Below are 14,091 nucleotides of genomic sequence, written 5' to 3' on the forward strand. Positions count from 1 at the left end.
ATTGAGGACGAACGAGTCAGAAACAATTGCCCTAAATCCCTAAATAGACTGCCATTAGCACCACTTTCATCTGGAATATTTAAATATGAGCTATTTATCAAATGCATGTATGAAGTGATCATTTGATAGAACAGTTAGGCAACACATTTTGTTCAGAAGATCTCTGTCTGTTTCTAGCTATAAAATCAATGTTATTTGAAAAATTATACTAAATTTTTTTGATGTTGTTTTAACATTTCAGAATTTGATCCACTGAGACAAAAGCCAGTGAGGATTGTGGTCTTATATTGATTGCTGCTTCACTCCAGGACATCTATGCTAGAGTTAACTTTCATGGTGGGTGTTTTAGTGCTCACAGTCACTTAATCTACATCTTTGAATATTATTGGGTTTAAAGTTATCTATGTAAATACGTATTGGCAATGAAACGTTTGAAACCTTTTACTTGTGCATATTGCACACTTAATCAGTCATCTTTGACAAATTTGAAAACCCACATGAACAGACATCTTATTAAATATGTACGAGCCCATAGATGCAAATATCTGTGTTGTCAGAAAATCTTGACAAAAACTGGCGAGCTGCAAAGACAGTTCAATGGCCACAGGATGTTATGGTATCAATTTAATAATTGCTTGAAGAAAAGGACACCCTATCAGTGTGAGTACTGTGAGAAATGTTTTAGTTTGAACTCTCATCTAAAAAGGCATCAGAACTCATACCAAAGAGAAACCCTTTCAGTGTGAGTACTGTCAGAAATGTTTTTAGTCAGAGCGGCAGTCTTAAATGGCATATCAGAACTCATACCAAAGAGAAACCCTTTCAGTGTGACTACTGTCAGAAATGTTTTAGTCATAACTTTCAACTAACAACGCATATCAGAACTCATACCAAAGAGAAACCCTTTCAGTGTGAGTACTGTCAGAAATGTTTTAGTCAGAACAGCAGTCTTAAAGAGCATATCAGAACTCATACCAAAGAGAAACCCTTTCAGTGTGAGTACTGTCAGAAATGTTTTAGTTATAACTTTGTTCTAAAAAGGCATATCAGAATTCATACCAGAGAAACCCTTTCAGTGTGAGTACTGTCAGAAACATTTTGCTAACAGAAGTTACCTTGTGTGCCACATCAGAACTCACACCAAAGAGAAACCCTTTCAGTGCGAGCACTGCCAGAAATATTTTGCTAGAAAAAATGTCCTTGTAAACCATATCAGAACTCATACCAAAGAAAAACCCTTTCAGTATGAGTACTGTCAGTAATATTTTAGTCAGAACTGGTGTCTTAAACTTCATATCAGAACTCATACTAAAGAAACACCCTGTAAAGTGTGCTGAGGCTTGTGGATCAACGTCTAGGCGTTGTGCCTGTGCGTAGCGCACTATAAATCCCTGCGCTTTTTTAAAAATTTTTTATAAGTACTAGAAATGTTTTGCCGGCAGAAGTTACCTTGTGGGCCACAAAAACTCACCAAAGAGAAATGTCCTTATTAACCATATCAGAATTCACACCAAAGAAAACCCTTTCAGCATGAATACTGTCAGAAATGTTTTGATGACAGAAGTGCCTTTGTAGTTCATTTTGTACGCCACACAGAACTCACATAGTTCACAGAGAAACCCTTTAAAGCAATATTATAACATTTCTGTAAAAAATAGATTAGTATTTCTTTTCTATAAAATGTTAGCTTTTTACTGTCCCCTTTTAATTTTGAGCCGAACAACTGAGGGAAAGTAAAGAAAATGGGAATTTACTACCAACATCAGTGTGTATTGCACTCCTTCAGTGTGTACATACTGTGTTATGAACATCGCATACGTGTTCAACCAATATTTCCATCATAATAATAAACCATCTTTTATTTCTTAAAATCTCTGATTTTGACAAAGCTATAGCACCTAAAGTCTTGATTTTTGCAGGGTATCTTAGTTTATAAAGTACATTGCAATCGTAAATGTTACAATATGGCTTTAAGTGCAAGAACTGTCAAAAATGTTTTGCTCTAAGTAATGCCCTCGCATACCACATAAGAGAGCGAGTTGGCGTAGTGGTTGTTCCCTCGCCTTGCACCACTGAGGTCCCAGGTTCAAGCCCCGCCCATGCCCAAGGTCTGTTTGTGCATTTGGTTTATCCTGATCCATGCTCGCTCTTGCAGGTTTTCTCCGGGGTCTCCGTTTCCTCCTGCTTTCAAAATTGGTGATGAGTTGTTTGGTTATTAAAAACTTCCTTCACCCAATGGAACTTGGGAAGCTGAAAAATGGGTGGATGTTACAATCTAAGTGCGGATAGGTTTGCGCCAGGTTTGGCTGCAACCAGCCTAGTTGATCTGATTGTGATGATCAACCGTGCAGTGAAATTACAGCGCTTTAATCCTGTGGAAAAATGCGCTATATAAAATATTTTTATTTTATTTATTTATTTGTTGTTCCACGTAATCTTTTGGTTTTATAAACTCGAGCTATGATCCGCTCTAAAATAGGGCAACAACTGATCAGTTAGACAAGTGATGGCTTTAATGCTTTACAGTATTAGTTGTTGGCGATAGACATCTTGGTTTGGAAGGTTAGAATCTCCTGCTGCTCACTAATTGTCTTCATATCATCGTTGGGCAGGAAAAAACCTCCTATGTGTCATTGGCCCCTGAACATGGTTAGAGCAAAAACCTCTAAATGTATTACCTGTTGGCAGTTTTGTTTTAAACATGTTCAGGGGCCACAAGCACACTGGATGTTTTTCCTGCCCAACAACAATATTTTTATGTCAAATTTGATGGAGGTAAAAAGTTGGGGATCTTTATGTCCATTTTGTGTTACAAATAAGATCCCCTAAAAATAGAATACAAAAGCTCCTGTATTTAAAAGGGTCTTAGGCCAATCAAATTAAAAAAATCACCCACCACTGATTGCAACAGAATCTATTTCACATGCGTCCATCTCCCAAAAGCTAACACATAAACATATCAAAAGTCCAAACAGTGCCTAATTTGCATGAATCCAAAATGTACACATGCAGGGGTTGAATTTTCAAATTTGGCCATCAAATCTTTCTAAAAACCATACCATTGTATTTCTCTTGTCCTAAGGATTCAGGAAAAATATAGTTTGACCTATCTCCAATGTACATTTCTTGAGTTATACGGGGAAAGGTCAAATGTCAAAATTTGGACTCTACAGGGGGACAAAAAGTGAAAGATTCTCAGATTTTGATATAAATGGTCTCATATTGTTCCGCTTGCAAAAGTATTTAAGAAAAAGAATAGTTTGCCATATCTCAGGTGGTTTGTTACCTTGGCAGCATGGCAAAGAAGATCAAATTCCATTGCACTGTGTTGACCTTGACCTATTTTGTGATGTTACCTTTGTAACAAAACATCCAAAACAAGGTAACTTTTGTCATTTTGATTTATTTTTTGCCAAAGGAACAATTTGAGATCAGTTGGATTAAAATTAGAGCATATTTCAATTGTAAATGCCTATGGGCCCCAAAATTTGACCTTCAACCTTTTTGCCTATTACTCAAGAACTATATGTTGGAGACAGGTCAAACTATACTTTTTCTGAATCCATATGTGGAGAGCAATACATTGGTATGGCTGTTAATAAGATTGGACCAACTTTGAAATTTCACGCCTGCATAAGCGACCATTTTGGATTTATGCAAATTAGGCACTATGCACCCACATTTATGTCACCATGCCACCACATGGTACATGTATATATTGCCCTTGTTGGTTAGCCGTGTACAGATAGCACATGCATGCTTTACATCAATATGAGGATGGATGCTTAAAATGAATTTTATTTTTACTTGAGTGTGATTTATTAGTACTGGTATCAGAAATGTTTATTCTAGAGATGGTATACTGTTTACACTTGAAATTAAATAAGCTAGAAAAGTTTGTAGTTCAAAATTCATTTGTTGAAATAAAAGTTCGAACTAGAAATTTAAATTTGAATGGCTAATTATTTAGAGTGAGTTTCCGTACACTCCTGTACCCAAAGAGCCATCTCAGGTAGACTCTACCCTAAGCTAAGGCAGCAGCTTGGCATTGTAAATAAACCCCATGTGAAGTAATCCTTGTAATCTGTCATCAATCCATGTATTTACCAGGACCAGATTTACCAAAATGTGGAGGCCCCAAACTCACTGTGAGGAAGGCATGTGCACTGAAATGGCCAAATTTTAGTTTATGTATACGATGTGATGGTGAAAGCATTTTAATTTTGAAGGGAGATGAGGATATTTTAGTTACGATTTTACTACATGTAGGACATTTCCAATTTTAGACTAATTGAACCCAAAATGAAGAAATGTGAATTTTGTTATTAAAGAGCCAGGGCATAGGAAGCAAAATTTTGCAATATGACCTTATTTGGGGCCAAAGCATGGTGTGTGTTTTTTATTTTTTTCAGACTAAAAGGGAGATGAACAGGGCAACATTACAGCCCCTGGTCCATGTTGCCCAGTCTGAAATCCGGCCTGGATAATCATTAGAGGTTTATGAACTGTGCCATTGACCATGAGACTAAATTGACTCTTGGGGTAATGCCATAAACTGAATCCCCATAAATGGTGTGCTACTTTTTATGGTTTTTCCAGAAATGCAGATGGCTCTATCCATGGGAAAATGGGTAGACTACCCTCTGGGAAGCATATTGTTGAGTAAAATCAGGCCATATGAGATCGTGTTTGAACTCCACTGTGCACAGGGATATATCTGTGCACACTTTGGACCCTTTCGTGATAAAGCTTTTTTGTTGAAATTAGATTGCCATAACTTTATATCCACTCTAATGTAAGCTCATAATGCAGATCCAGTGTGTGCATTCCCAGTTATTATATTTATAGGAGTTAATTTAACAAGCAAATCAGTTTTGCCTAAGTGCTCCATCATATGAAGTGAACATGATATAAACCATGCTTAATGCATTGCAACAACTTGCATATGTGATGCGATCAAGCAAAATCAGTCGGAACTTGGGAAATATTGAATTGAGATATAGCCAAAGAGTTTCCTCTTGTTTTGGAAACTCTTTAATTGCTCATATCTTCGGAAATGGTTGTTTAATTTCAATGTGGTTTTCTAGAAAATGCAGCTTTGTAAATGTTTTTTACTGTCCCGTAAGAAACTGAAAATTTAATATCTCCGAGTTCCGACAGATTTTGCTTGATCGCATCACATATATGATATATTGTATTGGGAGTAAGATCGTGCCAATGCTTATCTAGGGTATAGAAATAAAACTTGCAGTTGTTTGGGGGGGGGGGCATTTTCAGTTCTATGTTCACATGTTCATGATTAATACCCTCATATCAATCATGTCAAAGAGGCCCCAAATGAGGACAAACGAGTCAGAAACAATTGCCCTAAATCCCCATTAGCACCACTTTCAGCTGGAATATTTAAATATGGGCTATTTAAAATATCAAATGCATGTATGAAGTGATCATTTGATAGAACAGTTAAGCAACACATTTTGTTCAGAAGATCTCTGTCTGTCTCTACCTATAAAATCAATGTTATTTGAAAAATTATACTAAATTTTTTTGATGTTGTTTTAACATTTCAGATTTTGATCCACTGAGATAAAAGCCAGTGAGGATTGTGGTCTTGTATTGCTTGCTGCTTCACTCCAGGACATCTATGCTAGAGTTGACTTTCATGGTGGGTTTTTTAGTGCTCACAGACACTTAATCTAGATCTTTGAATATTGTTGTGTTTAAAGTTCTGTTATGTAAATACTTATTGGCAATGCAACGTTTGAAACCATTTACTTGTACATATTGCACACTCAATCATGCATCTTTGGCAAATTTGAAAACTCACATGAACAGACATCTTATTAAATATGTACGAGCCCATAGATGCAAATATCTGTGTTGTCAGAAAATCTTGACAAAAACTGGCGAGCTGCAAAGACAGTTCAATGGCCACAGGATGTTATGGTATCAATTTAATAATTGCTTGAAGAAAAGGACACCCTATCAGTGTGAGTACTGTGAGAAATGTTTTGTTGACAGAAATCACTTTGTGCAACACATCAGAACTCACACTAATGAGAAATTCTTTCTGTGTAAATACTGTCAGAAATGTTTTGGTCATAACACTTATCTTATAAGACATATCAGAATTCATACCAAAGAAAAACCCTTTCAGTGTGAGTTCTGTCAGAAATGTTTTAGTCAGACGAATACTCTTAAGAGCCATATTAGAACTCATACCAAAGAGAAACCCTTCCAGTGTGAGTACTGTCAGAAATGTTTTGCTACCACAAGCTACCTTGTGAAGCACACCAGAATTCACACTAAAGAGAAACCCTTTCAGTGTGAGTACTGTCAGAAATGTTTTTACTTTCAGTAATCAACTTCTATGCCACATCAAAACTCACACTAAAGAAAAACCCTTTCAGTGCGAGTACTGTCAGAAATGTTTTAGTTCGAACTCTCATCTTAAAAGGCATATCAGAACTCATACCAAAGAGAAACCCTTTCAGTGTGAGTACTGTCAGAAATGTTTTAGTCAGAACTGCAGTCTTAAATGGCATATCAGAACTCATACCAAAGAGAAACCCTTTCAGTGTGACTACTGTCAGAAATGTTTTAGTCATAACTTTCAACTAAAAACGCATATCAGAACTCATACCAAAGAAACCCTTTCAGTGTGACTTCTGTCAGAAATGTTTTAGTCATAACTTTCATCTAAAAACGCATATCAGAACTCATACCAAAGAGAAACCCTTTCAGTGTGAGTACTGTCAGAAATGTTTTAGTCAGAACATCCATCTTAAATGGCATATCAGAACTCATACCAAAGAGAAACCCTTTCAGTGTGAGTTCTGTCAGAAACATTTTGCTAATAGAAGTTACCTTGTGTGTCACATCAGAACTCACACTAAAGAGAAACCCTATCAGTGTGAGTTCTGTCAGAAATGTTTTGCTAAAAAAAATGTCCTTGTAAACCATATCAGAACTCATACCAAAGAGAAACCCTTTCAGTGCGAGTACTGTCAGAAATGTTTTAGTCAGAAGTGTGCTCTCAAAAAGCATATCAGAACTCACATCAAAGAAAAACCCCTTTCAATACGAGTACTGTCAGAAATGTTGTCAGAACCGCTGTCTTAAACTTCATATCAGAACTCATACTAAAGAAACGCCCTATAATTGCTTGAAATGTTTTCCGACAGAAGTTACCTTATGCGCCAACAGAACTCGCCAGAGACACTCTTTCAGTGTGAATACTGTCAGAAATGTTTTGCTAGAAAAAATGTCCTTGTTAAGGGATCTAGAATGGCGTTTATTGCGTTTCGACAGTATTTTTGTGGGACATGAGAGCACCTCAGACCTATCGAATTGCATTCTGAATCTGAAGCATGTCTTTCTGATATCAAATAATTTTCATTTTTGAAAATCACAAAAATACAAATTTTATGACAAATTATAAAAATTTTATATTTTTCACATTTTTGATATATAACAGTCCTCGAAGTAAATTATATAAATCTAATGATATATTCTTAAAGTGTATGTAGCTGGGAGGAAAAGCTGACGGTCAATTCAAAATATTGACCTTTCATATTGAAGATATGGATTTTTTTCCCAAAATGACCTAATTTTTTGTTGTTGGTGTTTTGGGAAAAAAAATCCATATCTCCAATACGAAAGGTCAAAATTTTTGTCGGCTTTTCATCCCACCTACATACACTTTAAGTATAAATCATCAGATTTGTAAAGTTTACTTCGAGTACTGTTAAATATCAAAAATATCAATTTTTAATGATTTGCCATAAAATGTGTATTATATTGCAAATTTCAAAAAAATCAAAAATTATTTGATATCAGAAGGACATTCTTCGTATTCAGAATGCAATTCGATATGTCTGATGTGCTCTAATGTCCCAAAATAAATACTGTCCAAACGTTCATACCCCATCCCTTAACCATATCAGAATTCATAACAAAGATTAACCCTTTCAGCGTGAATACTGTAAGATGTGTTTTGATGACAGAAGTGCCTTTGTACGCCACACTAGAACCCACATAGTTCACAGAGAAAGCCTTTAAAGCAATATTGTAACATTTCTGTAAAAAATAGATTAATATTTCTTTTCTATAAAATGTTAGCTTTTACTGTCAGATACGTCTCCTTTTAATTTTGAGCCGAACAACTGACGGAAAGCAAAGAAAATTGGAATTTACTACAAGCATCAGTGTGTATTACTCCTTCGGTGTGTACAAACTGTTTTTATGAACATCGCATACGTGTTCAACCAATATTTTCATCCTAATAATAAACCTTCTTTTCTTAAAATCTCTGTAACAAAGCTCTAGCACCTAAAGTCTTGATTTTTGCAGTGTATCTTAGTTTACTAAAGTACATTGCAATCGTGTAAAAACCAGAATTTAAAAAAATATTTAGGGCCTCCTCCTCAGCAAATGTTACAATATGGCTTTTAGTGCAAGAACTGTCAAAAATGTTTTGCTGTAAGTAATGCCCTCGCATACCACATGAAATGAAATGAAAATCATTGCATTGGGAGGGGTCATTTGATGAAGTGACATGATTTCTCCCTGATTTTTGTAAGGCTGAGTTATTATGTTGTATATTCAAGAACTAAACACATCAAAAGAAATAAGTCCCCCTCTCAAAATTACGTCATAACATCATAAAATAAAATTTTGTACCAATAAAACTAACTGAGAAATAATTATATGACTGTTTGCTAAGTGTTGTGTGAAAATGAAAGATGTCAATGACTTCATGTCTGAATGAGCCCTAATTAAAGACAAAAACTGCCCGTTCCAACAGTCACAAAGTAGGTCTACCCTATGCTTGTTAACTGCAAGGTGGACAAGGAATGAGACTGACCATCTTACCACTCACTGTGCTGAGGTCTGCATGATTAAGATGAGGATTTGCATGGCTGAATGATCAATAATGTTCAATTATTTCAAAGCTAGTTTTATTGGTACAAAACGAAACCTTGCAATGCAATGACGAAATATAGGGAGGGGGACTTATTTTTGTTGATGTGTTTATATGTCAGAGACAGGTCAAACTGTACTTTTTCTGAATTTTATGAGCTGGGGGGGCATTGTTTATTGACCAGTGGGTATCTGTGAACAAAGATTAATGTACAAAGTGTCATTTTCAAGATCAAAGCACTGTACGTGTGTACATATAGCATGAATAGGGTATCTCAAACATATTTTGGTCATTTGAGAAAGAACATTTACTTCCTTTGGGAGTAAGCTCATGCCAATGCTTATCTAGGGTATAGAAATAAAACTTGCAGTTGTTTGGGGGGGCATTTTCAGTTCTATGTTCCAATGTTCATGATTAATACCCTCATATCAATCATGTCAAAGAGGCCCCAAATGAGGACAAACGAGTCAGAAACAATTGCCCTAAATCCCCATTAGCACCACTTTCAGCTGGAACATTTAAATATGGGCTATTTAAAATATCAAATGCATGTATGAAGTGATCATGTGATAGAACAGTTAAGCAACACATTTTGTTCAGAAGATCTCTGTCTGTCTCTACCTATAAAATCAATGTTATTTGAAAAATTATACTAAATTTTTTTGTTGTTGTGTTTACATTTCAGATTTTGATCCACTGAGACAAAAAAGCCAGTGAGGATTGTGGTCTTGTATTGCTTGCTGCTTCACTCCAGGACATTTATGCTAGAGTTGACTTTCATGGTGGGTTTTTAGTGCTCACAGACACTTAATATATACACTTTGAATATTGTTGTGTTTAAAGTTCTGTAATGTAAATACTTATTGGCAATGAAACGTTTGAAACCATTTACTTGTACATATTGCACGCTCAATCATTCATCTTTGGCAAATTTGAAAACCCACTTGAACAGACATCTTATTAAATACGTACGAGCCCATAGATGCAAATATCTGTGTTGTCAGAAAATCTTGACAAAAACTGGCAAGCTGCAAAGACAGTTCAATAGCCACAGGATGTTATGGTATCAATTTAATAATTGCTTGAAGAAAATGACACCCTATCAGTGTGAGTACTGTGAGATATGTTTTGTTGACAGAAATCACTTTGTGCAACACATCAGAACTCACACTAATGAGAAATTCTTACAGTGTAAATACTGTCTGAAATGTTTTAGTCATAACTCTTATCTTATAAGACATATCAGAATTCATACCAAAGAAAAACCCTTTCAGTGTGAGTTCTGTCAGAAATGTTTTAGTCAGATGAATACTCTTAAGAGCCATATCAGAACTCATACCAAAGAGAAACCCTTTCAGTGTGAGTACTGTCAGAAATGTTTTGCTACCAGAAGCTACCTTGTGAAGCACACTAGAATTCACACTAAAGAGAAACCCTTTCAGTGTGAGTACTGTCAGAAATGTTTTACTTTCAGTACTCAACTTGGATGCCACATCAAAACTCACACTAAAGAAAAACCCTTTCAGTGCGAGTACTGTCAGAAATGTTTTAGTTTGAACTCTCATCTAAAAAGGCATATCAGAACTCATACCAAAGAGAAACCCTTTCAGTGTGAGTACTGTCAGAAATGTTTTAGTCGGAACTGCAGTCTTAAATGGCATATCAGAACTCATACCAAAGAGAAACCCTTTCAGTGTGACTTCTGTCAGAAATGTTTTAGTCATAACTCTCATCTAAAAACGCATATCAGAACTCATACCAAAGAGAAACCCTTTCAGTGTGAGTACTGTCAGAAATGTTTTAGTCAGAACATCCATCTTAAATGGCATATCAGAACTCATACCAAAGAGAAACCCTTTCAGTGTGAGTACTGTCAGAAATCTTTTAGTCATAACTTTGTTCTAAAAAGGCATATCAGAATTCATACTAAAGAGAAACCCTTTCAATGTGAGTTCTGTCAGAAACATTTTGCTGATAGAAGTTACCTTGTGTGTCACATCAGAACTCACACTAAAGAGAAACCCTATCAGTGTGAGTTCTGTCAGAAATGTTTTGCTAAAAGAAATGTCCTTGTAAACCATATCAGAACTCATACCAAAGAGAAACCCTTTCAGTGCGAGTACTGTCAGAAATGTTTTAGTCAGAAGTGTGCTCTCAAAAAGCATATCAGAACTCACATCAAAGAAAAAACCCTTTCAATACGAGTACTGTCAGAAATGTTGTCAGAACCGCTGTCTTAAACTTCATATCAGAACTCATACTAAAGAAACGCCCTATAATTGCTAGAAATGTTTTGCTGACAGAAGTTACCTTATGCGCCAACAGAACTCGCCAGAGACACTCTTTCAGTGTGAATACTGTCAGAAATGTTTTGCAAGAAAAATTTCCTTGTTTAAAGGGATCTAGAATGAGCGTTTATTGTGTTTCGACAGTATTTTTTGTGGGACATGAGAGCACCTCAGACATTTCGAATTGCATTCTGTGTACGAATCATGTCTTTCTGATATCAAATAATTTTCATTTTTTGAAAATCGCAATATAATACAAATTTTATGACAAATTATAAAAATTTTATATTTTTTCAAAATTTTGATATATAACAGTCCTCGAAGTAAATTATCTAAATCTAATGATATATTCTTAAAGTGTATGTAGCTGGGAAGAAAAGCCGACGGTCAATTGAAAATTTTGACCTTTCATATTGAAGATATGGATTTTTTTCCCAAAAAGGCCTAATTTTTTTTTGTGTTTCGGGGAAAAATATCCATATCTCCAATACGAAAGGTCAAAATTTTTGTCGGCTTTTCATCCCACCTACATTCACTTTAAGTATAAATCTTCAGATTTGTATAAATCATCAGATTTGTAAAGTTTACTTGAGTACTGTTAAATATCAAAAATATCAATTTTAATGATTTGCCATAAAATGTGTATTAAATTGCTAATTAAAAAAAAAAAATCAAAATTATTTGATATCAGAAGGACATTCTTCGTATTCAGAATGCAATTTGATATGTCTGATGTGCTCTAATGTCCCACAATAAATACTGTCCAAACGTTCATACCCCATCCCTTAACCATATCAGAATTCATAACAAAGATTAACCCTTTCAGCGTGAATACTGTAAGATGTGTTTTGATGACAGAAGTGCCTTTGTACGCCACACTAGAGCCAACATAGTTCACAGGGAAACTCTTCAGAGCAATATTGTAACATTTCTGTAAAAAATAGATTAGTATTTCTTTTCTATAAAATGTTAGCTTTTACTGTCAGATACATCTCCTTTTAATTTTGAGCTGATCAATTGAGGGAAAGCAAAGAAAATTGGAATTTATTACCAGCATCAGTGTGTATTACTCCTTCAACTAATATTTTCATCGTAATAATAAACCTTCTTTTATTTCTTAAAATCTCTGATTGTAACAAAGCTCTAGCACCTAAAGTGTCTTGATTTTTGCAGGGTATCTTAGTTAACAAAAGTACATTGCAATCGTGTAAAAACCAGAATTTAAAAAAATATTTAGGGCGTCCTCAGCAAATGCTACAATATGGCTTTTAGTGCAAAAACTGTCAAAAATGTTTTGCTGTAAGTAATGCCCTCGCATACCACATAAGAACTCATACCAAAGTGAAATGAAAATGATTGCATTAGGAGGGGTCATGTGATGAAGTGACATGATTTCTGCCTGATTTTTGTATTATGTTGTATATTCAAGAACTAAACACATCAAAAGAAATAAGTCCCCCTCTCAAAATTACGTCATAACATCATAGAATAAAATTTTGTACCAATAAAACTAACTGAGAAATAATTATATGACTGTTTGCTAAGTGTTGTGTGAAAATGAAAGATGTCAATGACTTCATGGCTGAATGAGCCCTAATTAAAGACAAAAAACTGTCCGTTCCAAAAGTCACAAAGTAGGTCTACCCTATCATGCTTGTTAACTGCAAGGTGTATTGGGACAAGGAATGAGACTGACCATCTTACCACTCTCTGTGCTGAGCTCTGCGTGATCAAGATGAGGATTTGCATGGCTGAATGATCAATAATGTTCAATTATTTCAAAGTTAGTTTTATTGGTACAAAACAAAACCTTGCAATGCTATGACGAAATATAGGGAGGGGGACTTATTTTTGTTGATGTGTTTATATGTCAGAGACAGGTCAAACTATACTTTTTCTGAATCTTTTTGAGGAGAGCAATACATTGGTATGGTTGTTAATAAGATTGGACTAACTTTGAAATTTCACCCATGTATAAGCGGCCATTTTGGATTGATGCAAATTAGTCACTATGCACCCACATGTCACCATACCATTGCAATATGATCTGCCAACAACGCAATGTTGCTAGCCCAATTGACCTTTGCATGTACACCCACATGTCACCATACCACCACATGGTATATTGCCCTTGTAAGTTAGCCGTGCACAGATGGCACATGCTTTACATCAATATGAGGACGAATTTGTTTTTACTTGAGTGTTATTTATTAGTACTGCATGGTATCAGAAATGTTTATTCTAGAGATGGTATACTGTTTACACTTGAAATTGAAGAAGGTAGAAAAGTTGTAGTTCAAAATTCACTTGCTGAAATAAAAGTTTGAACTTGAAATTTAAATTTGAATGGCTAATTATTTAGAGTGAGTTTCCATACACTCCTGTACCCAAAGAGCCGTCTCAGGTAGACTGTCTACCCCAAGCTAAGGCAGCAGCTTGGCATTGTAAATAAACCCCAAGTGAAGTAATCCTTGTAATCTGTCATCCATGTATTTACCAGGACCAGATTTACCAAAATGTGGAGACCCCTTTCTCACACTGAGGAAGGCATGTGCACTGAAATGGCCAAATTTTAGTTTATGTATATGATGTGATGGTGAAAGCATTTTAATTTGGGAGGGAGATGAGGTTTTTTTAGTTACGATTTTACTCATGTAGGACACACACCGTCATCGTCCCTATTTCTTCGTGTCAAAAATTGCTGTGATAGTACGATGAATCCTCACGTTTTTCAACAGCTACGCATGGTGATTTTGTTCGAGATAGGCCGAGCGACTCAGGCTAAGCATACAATTCGAGATTTTGAGAGCCTGCCACACTGTTTCTATTCTATGTTTTTACGATTTTCGCATGATCAGTATATGGCTGGCCGTGACCGCC

General features: G+C 35.5%; 1 protein-coding gene across 20 annotated transcripts in view; it reads left to right on the forward strand.

Moving 5' to 3' along the window:
* LOC140168261 (uncharacterized) overlaps positions 1-14,091 on the forward strand; it is a 71,567-nt gene that overhangs the window by 21,663 nt on the left and 35,813 nt on the right. For 6 of the 20 annotated variants that reach the window (XR_011861174.1, XR_011861175.1, XR_011861176.1 and 3 more), the window contains exons 6-8: positions 242-336; positions 5,571-5,665; positions 9,609-9,705. Coding sequence is in view for 9 of the 20 variants with exons in the window: in XM_072191595.1 (XP_072047696.1) it covers positions 9,793-11,163 (1,371 nt within the window). In the remaining 11 variants the exon portion in view is untranslated. Of the gene's footprint in view, positions 1-241; positions 1,329-1,419; positions 1,687-5,570; positions 5,666-9,608; positions 11,796-14,091 lie in introns of those variants that run through there. The other 14 variants (XM_072191595.1, XM_072191599.1, XM_072191601.1 and 11 more) reach the window with 7 other exon arrangements.

This window comes from Amphiura filiformis, chromosome 13 (assembly GCF_039555335.1).
Source record: "Amphiura filiformis chromosome 13, Afil_fr2py, whole genome shotgun sequence".
Lineage (NCBI taxonomy): Eukaryota > Metazoa > Echinodermata > Ophiuroidea > Amphilepidida > Amphiuridae > Amphiura > Amphiura filiformis.